The sequence below is a fragment of the Amblyomma maculatum genome, chromosome 3, assembly GCF_055883805.1.
Source record: "Amblyomma maculatum isolate TAMU_Amacu chromosome 3, ASM5588380v1, whole genome shotgun sequence".
Lineage (NCBI taxonomy): Eukaryota > Metazoa > Arthropoda > Arachnida > Ixodida > Ixodidae > Amblyomma > Amblyomma maculatum.
Window position 1 is genome coordinate 127,168,978 of NC_139346.1, and position 20,623 is coordinate 127,189,600.

The 20,623-nt window shown below is 43.1% G+C and overlaps 1 protein-coding gene across 1 annotated transcript in view; it reads right to left on the reverse strand.

Moving 5' to 3' along the window:
* LOC146195976 (uncharacterized) overlaps positions 1-20,064 on the reverse strand; it is a 118,291-nt gene extending 98,227 nt beyond the window's left edge. The window contains exons 1-4 of the mRNA XM_084596890.1: positions 19,980-20,064; positions 11,885-12,069; positions 7,566-7,816; positions 1,310-1,375 (exon numbers count right to left, since the gene is read on the reverse strand). Coding sequence (XP_084453016.1) covers positions 1,310-1,375; positions 7,566-7,816; positions 11,885-12,069; positions 19,980-20,064 — 587 coding nt within the window. The remainder of the gene's footprint in view (positions 1-1,309; positions 1,376-7,565; positions 7,817-11,884; positions 12,070-19,979) is intronic.
* Positions 20,065-20,623: the final 559 nt, after the last annotated feature.

The following is a 20,623-nucleotide window of genomic DNA, read 5'->3' on the forward strand; positions in this document are numbered from 1 at the left end:
TAAGAAACGAGACTTTGATTCTGCAACAAGCAACAGGTATTTGTGGCGTCATAAGGCGAGAGTGGAAGCCTCACGTTTTTTTTATGCTATGATTTTCTTTTATCCGCGCTCACACCACAGCCGACCTTATTCATCAACAGCGTACATGAGCGCAGCAAACTAGGGGCGCGTAAACGGTTGGTAACAGGTATTTTTTTTTTTCAAATTTCACTCGCTTTCTTTAGAACATGGAAGAACTATCACATAAGACATATCTCGCAGAAAGCTATTTAAAAGATATGGTCTTGAAGGTGTTCTACAAGATTTTGTACCACACACCTGGTCCACAAACAATATTTCAAAAGTTTACTATTTAACCTTATCAATCCGTTCCATAAGGAAAAAATGAAGTATAGACGGACAGTGGTTGTTTGTGCTTAAAAAGCGGGCCTAAGTGCACCATGTGCCATTGTTAAAGTGATGGCCAATATCCGCTGAGCTCTAATCAATACGTTTTAATATTCGGAGGTAATACCTAAGCCGTATGCTGCTATTCATTTTAAAAAATTACTCTCAGTGCTCGAGTTCATCTACTTTTAGCACGAATTGCTCTAAGTGACAGATACGTGTAAAATACTAGCCTGATGTTTGATGAATCAAAGCTAGCGTAACTGAAATCCGCGATCGATATTATATGCACATAATCCTTACCTATTCCTGCATTGTAGTCTAGAAAACTATCAGACCAGCATACGGAATCCTCATAATAAGCAACGAACATATGCATTTCGGTCTTTGAATTTTTTTCCATAATATGGGATAGATGGAGAAGATTAACTTTTTTATTTTCTATGCATCTGATCCTGTGTATGAAAGTACATGCAAGGCAAATGCTCAAGCGGATAACCTGTTTTATTTTCTTCCTGTAACGTTTTTCTTGTTCTCTTTAAGTACATTGATATATATTTGCGATTTTTTATCTACTGTTAATTTCTGTACATATACTTCGTAAGTGTTAACTGTTACACTCCATTGTTCTGTGATTGCTTTCAGCCTGTTTACCCTGAAAGTATTGCCCAAATTGAAAACTTGCGTACCACAAACGTTTGCCTTTTGTTTTTTATAATGTTTATGTGCGTTTATGTGAGTTCTCCCTGCTATTGTATGCGAGTGCTGCTTAGCGCTCAGTCAGGCATATTTATTTTGTCTTCTGCCCTCTGGACCAAGGCACTCAGCTGTCAGAATTTTCCTGAAGAACAAAGGAAACTGAACAATAGATTTCGGAAAGTTGTTTGCGTTCAAGAGAGATATTAATATGCTTATTACTTACATCAGGCCAATCTTCACATGAATTTCAGATTCCTCGCCTGCTGGCTCTTGAGCAGCGGATTGCTTTCTAGTGGTAAGAAAAAAAACATCAAGAATATCAATGTGCGTCTGAAGGTCAACTCCACTACGAAGCATATATTGCACTGGCGCCATATGTGAGACGACCAGCGGAGCGTCTAAGCCAAGTGAATACGATTTATTCACGTGATATTTGCTTTCATAAAAAACAGCAGCTTCGCGGTTAATTATAACACGGGTAATATTAGCAGGGTGTTGTTATAATAATAATAATATAATAATAATAATACCTAATACAACCAAAAGTAGTACCAGAAACCATATGTGTATATTGATGCACATTTTGCGAGATGATAAAATGAAAGGTCTATTTACAGCATAAATAATGGAAGATCAGGAAACGAAATTGTTCATTAATTATATCACGACGAGTAATTAATTAGGTTTGCAGTGCTTTGTGGGATTTAACGTCTCAGCAGACTCAGGCTATGAGAGATGCCGTAGTGAAGGACTCGGCAAATTTCGACCACCTGGGGTTCTTTAACGTGCACTGACAGCGCACAGCACACGGGCGCCTTGCTTTTCGCTTCCAGTGAAAAGCGACTGCCTTGGCCGAGATTCTATCTCGCATCCTCGGGCACAGTAGTCAGGCGCCCCAAATTAACAAATTAGTGCGAGGGCACTGCGGTGGTTTGGGAAAATATAAACTTCTCAAGTGTTTTATTAACGACCACTAACTGCGGTTGTAAAAAGCAGGTGAACTGCTCCATTTGAAACTGCGACTTCATTGGAGGGTGGGAGAGGCTTCTAACCACAAAAACATATCTACCACGAGCCATTTTATGATTACATAGAACTGTATCACACAGAAACCACTGCGGAAGACAGTGGTAATATGCGTAAAATCTAAAACAAATAAATATAAATGAAAATCCAATTAAACAAAAAAAAATAGGTATATATAAAAATGATTACATGAAAAGAGCACCACTCACAAAAATAGTAAAAAGCAAGCGGGATCATGAATTTTTTGGCCAGAAGTTTTCTAAGGTGAAAGACGTAATAGCCACGAAGTCAAACAAAATATTTGGTTGGTTTTGGGGGCTTAAAGTCCCAAAGCGACTCAGGCTATGAGAGACGCCGTAGTGGAGGACTCCGGAAATTTCGACCACCTGGGGTTCTTTAACGTGCACTGACATCAGACAGCACACGGACGCCAATCCGTTTCGCCTCCATCGAAACGCAGCCACCGAGGCCGGGATTCGATCTCGCATCCTTGGACACAGTAGTCGAGCGCCGTTCCACTGCGCCACCCCGGCGGCGCAACCAGAATAGGAAATCAATCAAATCATGGATGACAAAGTAGTATATCATATAGTAAAACCATTATGAAGCATACCATTGACTAATGTCTAAGGATAACTATGTAAGGAATTTCCCGAGCTACACGAAAAGAACTTGCTGATGCTTTCAATAATCACTTCATTAGAATTACTAATAATATATGCTTTGGTAATGATGTACCGGGTTTTCTTACAGTGAGAGGAAAATCTTTCATAAACTAGTAAAGGAACATGAAGTAAACTGCAGTATACAAAGTATCAGCAATATTATCGCAAAGGATATTAACGGTATGCAAATAAAGCCCATTCACTTTGTGTCAGATATTCTTGCATCATGAGTAGCCCACATTTTTGAACTTTGAATAAACCAGGCAGGTTTTTCAAGCGAAATGCAGGTTGCTCGTGTTACTGTACTTTAGCAGAAATGAGGCCAAAATGACGTGAATAGCTAAGTTCAGTTCGGTCGTTCAGTCGTGTCCGACTCTTCGTGACCGTATGGACCATATCACGCCACGATTTCCGGTCTCTCACTATCTTCTTAACATCACATAACTCCATTTGCAGCGCCTAGAGGACGCCATCTAACCATTGCGTTCGCTGCCTACCCGTTCTCCGGTGACCCTTAACCTTTCCCAACATCAAATCTTTCTCCAGCGACTCCTCTCTTCTCATCAGATGACCAAAGTAGCTGAGCTTTAACTTTTAAAATTTGACCCTCCAATGAGCAGTCAGGGTTTATGGCCGACAATATCGACTGATTTGATTTTCTGGCCGTCCAAGGAACTCTCAAGAGTCTCCGCCAGCACCACAATTCAAACGTGTCAATTCTTCGGTGGTCAGCCTTCTTCACAGTCCAAATCTCGCATTCTTACATCACAACTGGAAAGACCATAGGACGAGTTGTACAGACCTTGGTTGCGAGTGTAATATCTCTGCTCTTTACTAGGCGATCAAGGCCAGCCATGGCTCTCTTTCCCGGAAGCAAGCGTCTCCTAATTTCATGGCGCTGTCTCCTTCCGGGGTAATCTTGGAGTCCAAGAAGAGAAAATCTGTCACAGCTTCCACCTCTTGTCCCTTGATGCTCCACCACTTGATAGGGCAAGACGCCGTAATCTTTGTCTTTTTAATGTTCAGTTTTAACCCAAACTTCTCACTCTCTTCTTGTACGCGCATCAGAAGTCTCGAGTTCCACCTCACTTTCTGCCATTAAGTGGTATCGTCCGCACATCTAAAATTGTTGATACGTTCTCCAGCAAGCTGCACTCTCGCTGAAGACTCGTCCAGACCAACCTTCCTCATGATGCACTCAGCATATAGGTTAAATTGGCAGGGCGCCAGTATGCAGCCTTGTCTCCCTCCTTTCTCAATCGGAAACCAAATAGTAAGACCATGCCCAGTTCTGACTGTATCCTCTTCCGTATTTAAATTCCCTTTTATGTCAAACGCTTTCAAAAAATTCATCATCATCAGCTTGACTATACCGACTGCAGGTCGATGGGCTCTCCCATATTTCTCCAATTAACCCGGTTCTGTGCTAGCTGCATCCACTTGACCCCTGCTAACTTCTTAACCGAATCCCCCCCCCCCCCCCCTAATTTTCTGCCGCCCTCTTCCCTTGGGATCAAGTTGGTTACCCTAAGTGACCATCGGTTATCCTCTACTCGCACTACATGTCCTGCTCATGCTCAATTCTTCTTCTTGGTTTCCACTAGAATGTCCGTAACTTGAGTTATTTCTCTGACCCACTCTACACGCTTCCTATCTCCTAATGTTACCCCTACCATTTTTCGTTCCATAGCCGTCTGGGTTGTCCTCAACTTAAGTAGAACTCTCTTGGCTAGCCTCCATGTTTCAGCCCCATAGGTGAGTACAGGTAAGATGCAACTGTTGTATACTTTCCTCTTGAGCGATACCGGTAAGCTGGTAGTCATAATGTGGGAGTGCTTGTCAAATGCGCTCCATCCCAATCTTAATATTCTGCTTGTTGTTTCCTTTTCATGGTCCGGCGCTGGGGTTACTACCTATCCTAAGTAGACATATTCGCCTACTACTTCCAGAGCTTCGGTACCTAATGTAAACTGCTGCTCTTTCCCGAAGCTGCTGAACGTTACTTTAGTCTTCTGCATATTTATTTTTAAACCTATCTTTCTACTTTTCCTGTCTAGGTCAGCAATCATTATTTGCAATTCATCCTACGAGTTACTAAGCAAGGAAATGTCATCAGCAAATCGCAGATTACTGAGGTGTTCTCCGTCTACCCTTATCGCTAACTGCTCCCATTCCAAGTCTCTGAATACACACTGTAAGCAAGCCGTTAATAGTATTGGGAAGATCATGTCTCCTTGCCTAACACCTTTCTTTATGGGAATTTTGTTGCTTTCTTTATGCAGAACTATGGTTGCTGTGCAGCCACTTTATATATATTGAGCACTTTCACGTACTGCTCGTCTACCCCCTGATTTTGCAATGTCTGCATCACCGCCAAGGTTTCAAATGAGTCAAATCCTTTTTCGTAATCAATGAATGCTATGTATAAGGGCTGGTTATGTTCCGAGCATTTTTATATCACCTGGTTGATGCTATGGATATGATCGGCAGTGGAATACCGTTTCCGAAAACCTGCTTGGTCCTTTGCCTGATTGCAGTCTAAGGTTGTCCTGATTCTATTAGCTATTGCCTTAGTAAATACCTTATAGGTAACAGACAGCATGCTCATTGGTCTGTAATGTTTAAGGCCCTTAGCTTCCCCTTTCTTATGAATGAGGATAATATTTGCGTTCTTGCATGGTTCCGACGCCGTCAATGACACCAGGCACTGCGTATACACGGTGGACAGTTTTTCTAGCACGATACCCCCCCCCCCCCCCCCCCTGTCCTTTAACAAATCTGTAGTTATCTGATTCTCTCCAGGTGATTTCCCCTTTTTCTTAGTTTCTATTGGTTTCATGACCTCGTACTTCGTCACTGGGAGAACGTCTGACTGTGTTTCCGTACCGCCAATCTCATTACGGTACTGACTAGATTGGCTACTGTAGAGATCTATATAGAACTCCTCGGCTACTTTGACTATCTTGTCCAAATTCGTGAGGACGTTGCCCGCCTTGTCCCTTATCGCATACATCTGGTTTTTGCCTATGCCGAATTTCTTCTTTACCGCTTTAAGGCTTCCTCCGTTCTCTACAGCATACCGAATTTTCTCCATGTTATACTCCGTGTATCGGCCACCTTGCGCTTATTGATTAGCTTTCATATCTCGGCCGATTCTATCTGGCCTATTGGATTGGAAGCTTTCATACGCTGGCGTTTCTTAAGAAAACCTTTCGTCTCCTTAGACAGGTTACCGGTATGCTCTCTATTTTACCTCCTATTTTACAGCGCACTCAGTAATGATATCTCTGAAATTATTGTTCATTGCTTCTAGGGTAATGTCGCTATCCTCGGTTAGAGCTGAATATCTATTCTGTAGCGAGATCCTGAACCCTCCCCTCCTCCCCCTCACCACTAATTCGCTGATGGCTTTCTTTCTTACTAATCTGTGGCGTTCCTTCTTCAGATTTAAGCTATTTCGAGACCTCACCATCCTGTGTTCACTGCATCGCACTTTCTCGGTTACCTCTATTCTCGCATAATGGCGGAGTTGAACACAGTATGAAGTGAATTTCATTTTTAGTCCCCCCGTTAGGACTTTTTCATGTCCATTTCAGATTCTTCCGTTTGCTCAAGCAGGTATTCATTATTCTTAAATTATTGCACTCTGCAAACTCGACTAGGAACTCCTTCCTGGTATTCCTAGAGCGAATGCCATAGTCACCTACTGCCTTGTGTCCTGCCTGCTTTTTCCCTACCTTGGCATTGAAGTCACCCATTAGTACAGTACACTGCGTAATTAGTTTTCGCATTGCCGATTCTACATCTTCATAATGGCAGATATTTACAATTCGGCTAGAACGAACAAGCCTGAATAAAGGAGCGAAAGATGTTTAAATATATTTTTTCTTTTGCCGTTAGTGCACCTTCTTTGCCAGCAAATGTAGGTTTGGTTTATGGGACCTAACATACGGAAGTGGCTCAGGCTATGGAGATGACGCCGCTGTAGAAGACTCAGGAAACTCACAAACTTAGGTTTTTTGTAAACTTTGCTCAAACATTGCAGTACAAGAGGGCTTTGTCGGTGCCAATGGCAGCCCCCGTGGCAGATATCAAACCCGTGTTCTTGGGTTCTTTAGTCGAACTCCGTACCCGTTGAGCCACCGAGGTGTGGTCTCAGAGAATTGTTGCTATACTCATATAAAGACAGGGAATGTATTTCTACGACAGCGAATATTCGGTTTAGCATTGCTCAATGTCCATTCACATTCATTAACTGGTCTATTATGGACCGCTGCCTGCTCTTGCCAACTGCCAAATCTGGACAGTGCCAGTCTAGCTGTAACAAGCTTTTCTTCTCCTGATGCTTACACGCAGTTAGTTCTCACAAGCTCATGGCTCACATGCAGGAATTAGCAGGTGTTTGACTCCAGAATTAGCTTCGAAACGAATTGGCTTGCGCAGGTTGTTCACTTTGTAATGCGATAAGTATATTCGCGCGATTGTCACTCTGAAGTACCATTTCTACCATGCCAGCAAGGGATAAAAATAGAAGTTTTGGTTCCAGCGCGCACGGTCTTGGGCTCGCATGGGTGAAACCACCCCAGTTGCGACAAATGAACTCTGCCAGCGTCATCCAAGTGGTGCTTAAACACCTTCATAATAGACGCACACAGCTCCATAGATGAGCATATTTCAGTGAATTAGAATATGTTTTGAATGGATTTATTCACGTGCAAACTTCAAGTCTATTCGACTTTGTCGAAGGTGTAACGGGGTGAAATATGCCAGCAGGACATTGACGCTTACCTCATTAGTCCATTATATGCTATTCTCCAGCGGCGATTGGGAGCGAGACACTGGAAGCGCAAACCAGCTGCCGAGAAGTTGCTTCCAGCACTGCGGTCTAGGGTGAAGGAGGGCGGCAGCGCGTACCGATCTCCGTCCGAGGTGTACAGAGCCAGCCAGAATTCAGCCACGTTGTTCGGGAAGCGACGCAAGCTGGCGATCACCCGGTCCCCATCGGTGTTCACTCCACAGAAGAGCACCCTGTCCTCGATCTGCGTATTAGTCGGAGTTCCAATGCCGATTTTTGAAGGCACGGTTTTTGATCTCCACGTCAAGAAAAACAATGGTGGGGTAATTAGGCTTAAACCTAGTGATAGAGCGAAAACTTTGTGTTGCAGAGATAGCCCTTGTAAGACCGGGTTTCTTAACCGCGTTTTTAGCATACTTTTTCATAATAAGAATCACTCAGTATATTACTAGCGAGGCTATATAGCCGCTTCCTCCATCGTCTTTGAGGAGGTGGTTTCTATCGATGCGGCCACCAACGGAGAACAGTTCTCATTCACTGCGACCAATGCGAACGCTTGTCTTATGGTTTGCCGATATTCCACCGCATCCACATATGCTGCATAATTGGTTGACAGGAAATGAAAGGCGCTGTAACTGTCTCACTCGTTTTCTGTGGATACCAGACTGCGCCGTAGAGGGAGGAAGCTGGGAGTGAAATTGGAAGGAGAGAAAGAGGAGCCTTATTTTAGGACTACGGAGCAATTTCGGCCCCTTGGGGACCTTTAACGTGCCCTTACATTGCAAAGCACATGGACGCCTCTCCGTTTCGCCTCCATCGAAAGGTAGCCACCTACGGTCGGGATCGAACCCACGAGCGGGGTGCTAGCCTTTGTCAAGCCATTGCAGGCTTTTTGCTAGCACCCTGCAGCATCACGAGTACTGTATAATCATTGTTGAGGCTAAATAAAATTATTTGTATTTGTATTTGAACTCTGGCAAAGTGATAATAATAACTGACTCACAGGAAAGGAAAGGCACTGTATCTGTCACACTTTATCTGCGGACACCTGCACCGCGCCGTAAGATAGGAAGGCGGGAGGGAAAGCGGAAAGAAAGAGGTGTCATAGTAAAGGGCTCCGGAATAATTCCGACCACATGGTTTTTGGGGAAAGGAAGGCGCGCGCCTTATAACTTTGGCTAGAAACCACGGTATAGTGAACACCTACACCTATTCAGGTGAAGGTTTTTGTTCAAATTTTCTTGTACATTGATTTAAAAAAAAGCTTAGGCCCCACAGGAGAATCGAACATTACACAAAATAAAATAAAAGAGGACGTAGCTTTACTATGTCTGGATACACGCAGCGGAAAGCAGTGACTACCTCGGGATCAGAAGTTAATTTCTGCAGTCCTCTGCGCCATTCGCCAGCAGCTCTGTCCTTGGCTTCCATGTCGAGCGCATCTAGATTCGGCAGCATTCTATAATTCGCTTACAGGAAAGGAAAGGAGCAGCATCTGTCACAAGCGGAAGGCAAGGAGAGCCGCCCGGTGGCTTTTGAGCGCACTTGTTCCCGCTTGGTCCTCATAGATGACAGCAGATGGATGACGTCACATCCTTAAATGCACTCTAATTGAGTGACTTAACAATTTTAGTCTTTGGTACTTTCAAATTGCGCGCCAGTCGCAGTATCTGTCACCCGCTGAATTCCGCTATCATCCTCACGGTAGAAAAGCGGAATTTTGAAGAGCGTTTCGTGGCCTGGATCGTGGAAGACTATGCGTTGAAAAGAATTTCTCCGGGGTCGTATCTTGTTGATGTCCACTATATTAAAGCACAGTTACGAGAGTTTAGTGCAGAAAAATATCAGCCTGCCTTGATTAGGTCGCAAACACGACGTTCGCTAATCAACAACCACCTCGCCGTGCTTTAACCATTTCGCCGTGCTTTTAGTGATGAAAGACCAGCTGCTTTTTCTAAGCAGGTTTTAGAATTTCGTTGCAAAATTGATACGTACACTAACACGCCTGGTATTCTGAGTGCCTTCTTTAACTATTATGTGTGGCTCTTTAGTGGTAGAAATAACTCAAACAATGGGTCTGATTTCAGTAATTTAAATGCTTTTCTTAATCTTGAGGATGAGCAGCGAAACCCCATTGAGGGATTCATTACTTTACATTAGTTCAGGTCGGCCATTTGTGCTAGGGCAGAAGTTTTCTCGCCCGGGTGGCGTAAGTAGTGAATTCTATAAAGCGTTTATGACTACCTTAGCAACTGCCTTATTGGAAGTTTTCAGTGCATTTTATGACAAAGGCTGTTTGCCTCCCACGTTCTATGCTGGTCACATCATAGTAATCCCGCAAATCACACACGCATGTAGGTTCAAAACTGTTGAAGGGTATCGTTCGATATTCTTAAGCAACATGGATTGTAAGATATTTGCGAAGGTTCTTTCTTCTCGTCTGCAGCGTGTGGCATTAGATTTATTAGGGCCACACCAAGTGTATGTAATAAAAGGCTGTAGTATTCAAAACCATATCCATATTGCACGTTCTGTGACAGAAACAGTGTCGGATGAAGTCAATCGAGTGGCCCTGATTCAGATTGATCGGGCAAAACCTTTTGATAAGGTGTGTCATGATTTTTTGTTTGCTGTATTGGAGAGAGCAAACATTGGTGATGTCTTGCTTAAAGGCATTGAACTATGTTATAAAGCCGCCACTACAAGACTAATGGTTAAACAAAACTTTACCAAACCTATTCCGCTTAAATCATCTTTTGGACAGGGCTGTCCTCTATCGCTTTTGTTATTCGTGTTATATCTTGAGCCCCTATGTCGTAGTATCATCAAAAACAAAGCATTTCGTGGCTTCTCACTATCGCAATGCGAACTTAAGATTTTGGCTTATGCTGATGACATTGCCCTTTTCTGTACTGATAAAAGGAGTGTGACCGAGGTTTAGCGCGTAACTGAGTGTCTTTTCGATAGTTCATGGTCGTCTCGTAAGCTTGATAAATCAAAGCTGTTCTGGTTAGGTCACTGGGCCACAAACCCTTATTTTTTTGTCTGCATCAGGTGGGACTCCGAAGACATACAGTATTTGGGGGTTCCTTTGCATCAATATCGCAAAAGTTGGCCTCACAGAGATTCTCAGATCTCATCAGTTCGGCGAAAAACCCAAGCAAGGATGAGTAGGCAGCTGCCTATATTTGCACGAGCCCGAGTTTGCAATGTCTTCCCGTCGTGTCAGCAACAAATCTAATGAATCACAAATCGCCTTTAATTGCGCTCCAAGTAATATACCGTCATTTCTAACCATTTTTGATAAAAAAATACAACAAAGGCATGACCAGAATGAATATCTTGGATCGCTTCTTTGTTAAGGGCCACCCGAAGGTTAGGAAGCAACAGCGGAGATAGAATAGTTTCTCAAATACTCTGAACATGGCAGTCGTCGGGGGAATAATCTTTCAAAACGAGCTTTAACGGAGCCTTTCAGCCCCTAAAGCAGAAACTTGCTACACCAAGAGGTCACAAGCACATCGCAAAACCGTGGGCAGAAAACCTGATGACCACTGAAATATTCCAGGGGCGCGGAGCAGATGCGCTAAATGCACGAAGAACAGTACAACCAGTCCCAGCAATGCTAAAAGCGAACGCACTAGAATTAGTTTGCAGCTTACCTTGACTTGAAAAACAATAATAGCCGTATGCTCCTGTAACAATGACAGAACAAAGTTCACTAAGTCAAAAATTACCAGGGTTCAACGCTGCTCAACCAAATATTGAGCGAAAGCATCAGCTGCGGGTTACCGTGCGTTATTCTTATCTTTTTCTTCTTCCTCAGCCCACATGTAAAGCCCCGCTTTAACCAAGCCGTATGAATATGCCTAAGTGGCCTACAAGGGTAGCTTGAATGCCAGGGTCCCAGCAGGCTGATTCTGACATAACCGTCCCATGTGAAACGAGAGACCCATGTTGGCAGCTCCTGCTGACAGCTTGAGTTGGTAACCCAGCTCTCACACTAGTGTCACGTTGGGTGTGACGTCACAGCGTCACGTGGGTAAGACGTAGCTACCTTCGCTACGCTGAGGGCTCGAAATTTAGAGCAGTATTGCTGTCGCAATAAAAGTTTTGTCTTTATTTAGTAATGCTAGAGGTCATTTGAAGCTGCTAAATATTGACCTCCACGAAGAAGGAGAAGCAGTCAGTACTTATCATTCTATAAGAGTTGTGCTGAAAAAGTTCGCGCTTTTTCCGCGAGTATTTAGATTTCCGAAGGGGAATGTGTCGACCCCAATTTGGTGGGAAGAAAACATCGCAGTCAGCTTGCCTTTTTTAAATCTTCCTTTTGGCATGGGCACTCTCTTTCCCACTCCACAGGAGCACTGACAGCGCCAATGTTGACAAGGTCGTTGATCGTCACAGTCTGCCAGTATTCAAACCGGCGACGCTTCTTCCTTAGTAGGTACGTCAATCTGGCCAAGGCGACGAGGTAGCGCAGCAAGTGCACCGTTCCTGCATGACAAAAATATTTTATGTATTATACTTTATCGCACTGTAAGGAAGCGCACCTTATCTAAAAATGTTTGGTAGTACTCAGTTCAGTTCAGTTCAGGCGTTCAGTCGTGTCCGACTCTTCGTGACCCTATGGACCATGTCACGCCACGCTTTCCGGTCTCTTACTATCTTCTTAACATTACATAGCTTCATCTGCAATGCCTCGAGAATGCCATCTAACCATCGCGTTCGCTGCCTACCCCCTCTTCGGCGACCCTCAACCTTTCCCAACATCAAATCTTTTTCCAGCGACTCCTCTCTTCTCATCAGATGACCAAAGTAGCTGAGCTTTAACTTTAGAATTTGACCCTTCAATGAGCAGTCAGGGTTTATGGTCGACAATATCGACTGATTTGATCTTCTGGCAGTCCAAGGAACTCTTAAGAGTCTTCGCCAGCACCACAATTCAAACACGTCAATTCTTCGGCGGTCAGCCTTTTTCACAGTCCAACTCTCGCATCCATACATCACAACTGGAAAGACCATAGCACGGGTTATACGGATATTGGTTGGCAGACTAATGTCTCTGCTCTTTACTAGGCGGTCAAGGCTAACCATTGTTCTTTTTCCCAGAAGCAGGCGTCTCCTAATTTCATGGCTGCAGTCTCCTTCCGAGGTAATCTCGGCGCCCAAGAACAGAAAATCTGTCACAGCTTCCCCTTCTTGTCCATTGATGCTCCAGGACTTGATAGGGCAAGACGCCATGATCTTCGTCTTTTTAATGTTCAGTTTAAGCCCAAACCTCTCACTCTCTTCTCGCACGCGCATCAGAAGTCTCTTGAGTTCCACTTCACTTTCTGCCATTAAAGTGGTATCATCCGCATATCTAAGGTTGTTGATACGTTTTCCAGCAATCTTCACTCCAGCTGAAGACTCGTTCAGACCGGCCTTTTTCATGATGCACTCTGCATATAGGTTAAATAGGCAGGGCGACAGTATGCAGCCTTGCCTCACCCCTTTCTCAATCGGAAACCAATCAGTAAGACCATGCCCAGTTCTGACTGCGGCCTCTTGCCCTTCATAAAGGTTCCTGAGGAGACAGATGAGGTGAATTGGAACTCCCATCTCTTGGAGAGCTTGCCACAATCTGCTGTGATCTACGCAGTCAAACGCTTTCGCATAATCAATAAAGCAGAAGTAAATGAGTTTCTGGAACTCTCTTGCTTTTTCCATGATCCAGCGAAGGTTGGCAATTTGGTCTCTAGTTCCTCTGCCCTTGCGAAACCCAGCTTGCACGTCCGGAAGCTCCCGATCCACATACTGCTGCAGCCTACCTTGCAGGATTTTTAACATCACCTTGCTAGCATGCGAAATAAGCGCGATTGTGCGGTAGTTGGAACAATCTTTGGCACTGCCTTTCTTTGGAATGGGGATGTAAACTGACCTCCTCCAGTCCTGTGGCCACTGCAGGGTTGTCCAATTCTTTTGACATAATGTATGCAGTGTGTTAACAGCGTCGTGGTTGAGGTTTTGAACCCATAACCCATAACCATGTGGCCCATATTGTGGGTGTAAATAATGTTCTCGAGGAATTTACAAGTGATTAAGTTAGCGAAATGGGCCGGTAGGTACTGCAAAGTTTATTATCGCCAGATTTAGGCATTGGTAAAGCATAAGCTAATTTCCAGTCATCAGGCACACATCCAGAATCAATTGATTACTGAAACATAAGAAAAAGTACAATAGCTGAAAACTCACTTGCTAGCTTTACAAGTTTAGTACTCACGCCATCGCGCCCTGAAGTACTCTTCAACGGTTGACGGTCTATTGCGCATTTCACGCCACGTGCGGTGGTGATAATGGACGGGTATGCAAACGACATGCTTAGCTTGGCGAGCATAAGGGAATCGGAGATTGGATCTTCTTGTGTGAATACGCTGGCAAAGTGCCTAATAAAGTGTTCGGCGCACTCCTCTGGTGATAGTACGTTGTCATCTGTACCTGTCATGTATAATAGGCTGATTTTGCTTAGGATTTACCTTATTCCAGAGCTTCTTAAGGTTTGTTTTTAAAAGATTCGGTAGAGTGCAAGTAAAATAATTTTTTTTTCGCATCAGCAAATTCTTTGTCGACAAGGCTGGAAAGAGTCTTGTATTTCTTCCGATTTTCATGGGAATCTGACCGACTAACTTTTCTATACGCTCTCTTCTTCCTTCTATACAATCCAGCATCCAGAGAGAGCCGTAGGTGGCTTTTACGAGTTATTGTATATTTGGGCACACATGAATCCTCTGTATATTTTAGCTGATCTCAAAATAAGCACCAATTTTCATTAGAACGACTCGCGAAGCCAGAGTGAAACTCAGGTAAAAAACTTTCTATCATGATATTTATTCCTTCGGTATCTGCGCGCGCATAATTTAGTATTTGCAATCTTTTTCTTTTCAGTGAGAGGCAGAGACAATGAGCAATTAACCGCTCTGTGATTGCGGGTTTCTTCTATGATTTGAGTACATGCAAGGTCTGCATTGTTTGTAAGGATGAGGTCTAATATTTGATTTCCACGAGTTGGTTTATCGATAACCTGAATGAGGTGATGGTAGTGAAGGCAGTGAAGAAATCGAAGATTTTCTGCACAATCATGGTCCATGTTAATAGATGAGGTGCTCCAATCTGTGGCTGGAGTGTTAAAATCGCCGCATATGACTAGAACACAGCGTGGAAATTTGACCAAGATTTGGACAATTGCGTCACTGAAGAGTTTAAAGAAATTAGAGCAGAAATTAAAGTTATTGAAAATGAGTCCTGAAATTTACTATTGTTATTAATACTCCTACGGAAAACGGCATACTTACGTACTGGCGTACCACTGGGCTCCATTCTGGGGCCACTTGTTTTCCGGTTACATGAAAATGGCATTATCAACATACCAAACATTCCAGAATTAATATTATATGCTGACGACGCAAATGTGTTTTTTTTTTACTGGCGAACATATTGAACTTATAGTAACAAATGCAATCTTTGGCTGGATGAGCTCTCTGTTTGGGTAAACGCTAATAGATTAGAAATCAATGTCAATAAATCAAAGTTTGTAGCCTTTAAACCTAAAAACAAAGTCATAGACAAGAAACTAAGTATTATTTTTTGAAATATTGTCATCCAACTTGCTGAATCTGTATGTTTCATGGGAGCCATATTTAATAAATGTTGTTGTGGAATGACCACCAAATATCCGTGCGCTTAAAAATCGCACGTTCCATTGGCAATTCTTCCAATCTGGTTAAAAACAACTTTTCTTTGCGATTGTACAATCTCGTCTTCATTACAGGCTTCTCGTTTGGGGTAGCACATCTGACACAAATTTGAAATTACTTTTTCTTTAACAAAAAAGAGCGATTAGAGTCATCTGTGGTAATAAATATCCAGGGTCCATAGTTCCGCACTGGAGTAGCCTATAGATAATAAATATTTAAAAACTAATTACACTGCGGCTTTCCAGTCCCGCTCACCACTTGTTTCACAGAACAATACTTCCAAACATCGCGCACACTGCGCAACACCAGAACTACCAGCTGATACTTTATTTTGTCAGGTCACCCAGAATAAGGACAAATGATTGTTCTCAGACTAGACTGTACCAGATAACAAGCGCTTGTTTGTTCGCGTCTTTCTTCCCCTGCTTTCGTTTTTCGCGCTGTACATATTGATGAATGTTCACCAATTCGCCCAGTTTTCGGTTCAGCTGAAGTTCATCACCAGATGACAGTTCTTAATTCTACCAAAGAATTAAAAAATCTTACCAATAAATATAGAAATGAGCACTTATTCAGTAAAAATTACCATACACGTTTTTAGAAGAAATCTCATAATCCTATACTGGTGAAAACATGTTTAAGGAATGTTGCAAATGTCTTTAAACTTCTGGCCTGATATCGTGATGTGCCTATGGTAATTTGTGCGCGCTTATTCACATGTTCTATTACTGTTGCACATGTTACGCTATGTTTCTGCGCCAGGTGCACCGGGGCGGGGGCGGGCTCGTGAGGTTTGTATGCCTTTTGCCCCCCCCCCCCCCCCCGTCAAGTATGTGCACATATTTGAAATAAACATTTTTCCTTCCCTTCTCTACTTCTCTCCTGCTTTCCTTACTCCTTCCCTAATTCCTTCCTTTAGCTGACAACTGACTACAGTGACATGTGTCCCCATTGCGACATTACAAAATCAATATGCAGGTGAGCAAGTAACGTCAGATAACAGGTTCGGAAAACAGCCAAGCAAAATCCTTTTCATATCTGAAGTGCAATCAAACTTTCTTATTCCCGAATATCTTCTCGCGTTTAAGTTACACAGTAATATATCACAATTCAACGCGTAAAAATTTAGCATGGGCAGGGGATGGAATTCTTTGTGCATTCTCCTTTATTTTCTCGACTACATTCAATGTAGCCTGCTTAGTTGACTTTCGATTCAGGCAGGCAAATGTTTTTCTAAATGTACTGTGACCTGCTTTCCAATGGACAAATTTATTTATTATTACATTCTATCAAATGCTGTGTCAGGGCATGAAGAGCAGCACTTCTCCGACAACTTTGGCCACACGTGATAATGCTGATACTGGGTGGTAATTTTCAACCTTCATCTTGTCTTTGTACTTATGGTCTTAGGAAAGCGGCCTTCGCCAAGGGTTATCAAGAGCAAGTCAGCTTTTAAAGCAATTCATTATCTCGCATCCGCTCTTGACAAATGCAGACAGTAAGACATCTTTTTCCTTGGCTTATTAATACGTCTGAGCGCATATTTTATGAGAAACGTATGTTTAAACTTCGCCATTTCTTTGGCTGTAATGCACTTATACACATGATAAATCGATATCTTTCTGACAGCTTGCAGTATGTGTATTATGATAGTCACGAACTGCATCATGTCCATGTAATGTGCGGCGTACCCCGGGGAACGGTATTAGCAGCTATCTTAATTCTTTGTGACATGATTGACCTATCATTAAGCCCTAATAAAAAGTATGAATGTTCGCAGAAGTTTTATTATTTCTAAAGGAATCAAGACAACAGGCGATCAGGTCAATTTAAACAAGGCAGTTGATCAAATAGCAAAGAGATGGTGAAAGTAGCAGATGGTTTTCAGTTTAGAGACAGCAGTTTTTACTACTGTGTAGAGAAAAAAGAATCAGCTCTCTATCCCGCATGAATTTGAAAAGCTTTAAAAAACTGTTAAACAAAACAGATATACACATATATCAGAGTCATCCCGTCTTCTAAACTCAAATGCAATAAACATGTCCAATACGTATTATCAATAGCGTTTTCCTCGCTTTTTCTCTAGTGATTGAGCCTGTCTGCTTCCCTCGAAACCAAATTACTAGCACATTTTCTTGTTGTATGGCCTGTGCTAGAGTACAACATCTTGCTTTGGGTGCCCCGCACATGCTAATGCATATATAAGTTGCTGTCCATCGAATGACTGCAAGGTTTATATTTGACAAATTTTGGCACAATGACTACACTTGAACTCTTAAACAATGCAATCCTTGCCACTATTACTAACTGCGCCTAAATTCAGCACGTTAACTTCCTCTTCCTTCTAAAAATTGTATTTAACACTTTCATGAACCCGGGCTTCATATGAGGACACATATTTATCCTGCTATAAGAATTTTGCACTCCCTGGAAGCGCGTCGCTAGCCGCATGGAGCCCTCAGCTGAGGTCATGTCAAGGTACCTGACATGTTATACAGATGGCACTAGCTTTCGATGTTTTTTTGTAATTCTAGGACCTAATGGGGAGTAAGCTTGTTTGGGGACACCGAATGTTACTCAAAAACAAATTACTTTATCGAGGCGTAGCGGTTCAGTCCGAGTATAAAAATATATTCGCAAAGTACAACTCTTATTTAATGTCAACCAGTTTTGTTGTTTCTTTTTGGCTATTACGTATATAAATGGAAACATATATATATATATATATATATATATATATATATATATATATATATATGTATCCTTAACTGGGGATATTATGCGTGAAAAGCGTAGCCTAATTTATAACGCCACCTATCAAAAACTCAGTTGCAGAGCTTCAGGCCTGGTCAAAGTGCAAGTATTTTCCCGCACTCTCCATGCGCAGTGCACGCAGCCTTGATGTGCGTTTGGTTGTGTGCAAGCGTCGCGCTTCCATAGACCAAAATCTCTTCAGAGCGAGTAGTGTCCAGGTAGGAAATCGAGGCTATGATTTGACTCCAATAACGATTTTAAAGCGCATGACTGGAAGAGTAATTTTGGCACTTCAAGCAGCCCAGGAGAAAATGGTGAAGACAGCGAGTCTCTGCGTGCTAGCGGCGCTTCTGCGAAGTCTGGCCTAAGGGCTGTCCAAGGGCTTCTGCTATGAGAAAGTGCAGGACATTGTGGATTTCCAATAAAGATAGTGACTATGCAGGGAAGCCTGCTGGGTGCATTGGCGAGCACAGGCTGAACATGCACGACCACATATCGATTGACTACATCCATGCCGTAATTCCTGAGTCGTCACTTTTGAATATTGTTTTCCAAACAAGTTTTTATGCAGGTAATAAGAGAATCGAGTAGAGAGAAGTTTAATCGATGTCACCAGGCCACACTATGCGGAAGGTTACAACAAACGCATAGAGAGTGTCGACATCGTGGGCTCCTTGATTGAAAAGCTCACAAATAACATCCGGAACGAGAGGGGTTACATGAGAATGCTCTTCCACCAACTAAATGCGGCAATTCTGAATGTCTTGACAGTGTAGAGGAGCAACAAAGTCAAAGATCACTTTATAAACCAACTTTAGTTTCCAGTTCACGTTGCCGAGGAGCTCTAAAACCGTGTTGAACCTGCACAGACCTCTATGCGAGGATGCTGCTGATCCAGTCAGACTTCGCTAGCTTTTGCGACATCGGGCAGAATTTTCTAAAAATCATTAACTAGAAGTAAGGCAACTGCAGTCAACGTCCTGCCTGCCATAGTAAGACAAGGTGCCTCGCCAGTCGCTGCAATGTCCTTTCCTGCATCGAGTGCTCCGAGTCCATCCATGCTCATAAGAGGAGTGTCCAGGGCCTATTATAAACATTTCACTTTAAATTGTTGTTTGTTCTGCTGTTATGACATGAGTGTTCTCTATTCTTTAGGGTATTAAAATTTGGTTTTGTATTAAAGTCGAGAACCTCGACCACCTTGGGGACACAATGAAAATATTTTACGGGGAAGATGCCCAAGCGATAGCAGTCTGTACCACTAACGTTGAAGGCAGCTTAGATCGGTGCATCCTCTGCGTCGTTGTCTTTTGGCAGTCGCGCACTCCATTGCCTTCTGGAGCACGAGCAGCGAATAACGCCAATAACACTACCCCCTCCACTCTTCCCCGGGAAAAGCACAGTCCCGGTGCTTTATACGTTAGCGAAATAGAACGTGGATTATCGGCCTTGACACGAGACACATGCCCAATTTCAGAGGGTGGCACAGCGGACGAGGACTTAGGATGTACAGGTGCAATTTCTTATGTGACGTCGGTCACGGGTCGTAAAACAAGGTAAGGGTATGTGTGACGGGGAAGCGTGTTTCGCATAACCCCGCTCGATGGCACAGGAGCCGCAGCAATGCGATTCAAGAGTCTAGTGCGCATCGTGGTGGCGACTGTCGTAACGGCATTTTTGAGAACCTGCCACCCTTTTATTTTGTTTTGGCGCTCCGCTGCGACCTCATAAATACCATACAAGTGCATTCGAAACATTCAACCTCACAGACCTTAGACACTAGTCTTCTATAACATTTACTAGCAAAGCCCCTGTTGGATCCCTGATAAAAATATGCTAACCTTCAATATCTCTACAAGCAAGTAACCCCAATCATACAACAGCCTTGTATTGTGCTGATAGACAACGTGCACTTACCATTTTCGAGCCATATTTCTAATCCTCGATTGTAGATTTCTGTGAGAATAGACCACAGGACGGCTACCAAAGCACCGGCCGCCATAGCGCAAGTGCGACCAAGGGTCTGCACGGCCCAGTTTCACTTATCCGCGGACAGCGTGCTCCGATAAATGATAAGATAGGATTGGGCAACTTTCTCGGGAGGATTCGTCGAATATGTTTTCGCGTGGATAGCTAGAAGGTGTATGTAGGGGAGCAGACATCGATAAAAGTTTGGCTTTTATTCTGCACAACTAGGCAGTTGTGTCTGCCTGACCCGACTGGCCAGGATATACACAGCTGGCATTATCTTCTTGCCGGGACTTATAGCATTCTTCGTGTTACTCCGTGCAGTTCATGCCTTTCACAATTAATCTCGTAAAAAACTGGGATATTCGGATTTGGTAAATTTGCGAAAGCCCCAGAGTTATGATAAATTCTGCGCTAATGTGCTGATCACCACAGCCTAGCCTTCTTCGTCGCTGCAAATTATGATCTGTAAATGGGTTCCTGCGTTCGCAACTTTTTTCCGGTGGCCATATAACGTTAACGAGATTGCATTATATTATCAATTTTCATGGTCATTTTCAGTGGAACGTGCCACGTGGTAATGCTAAAAGGTT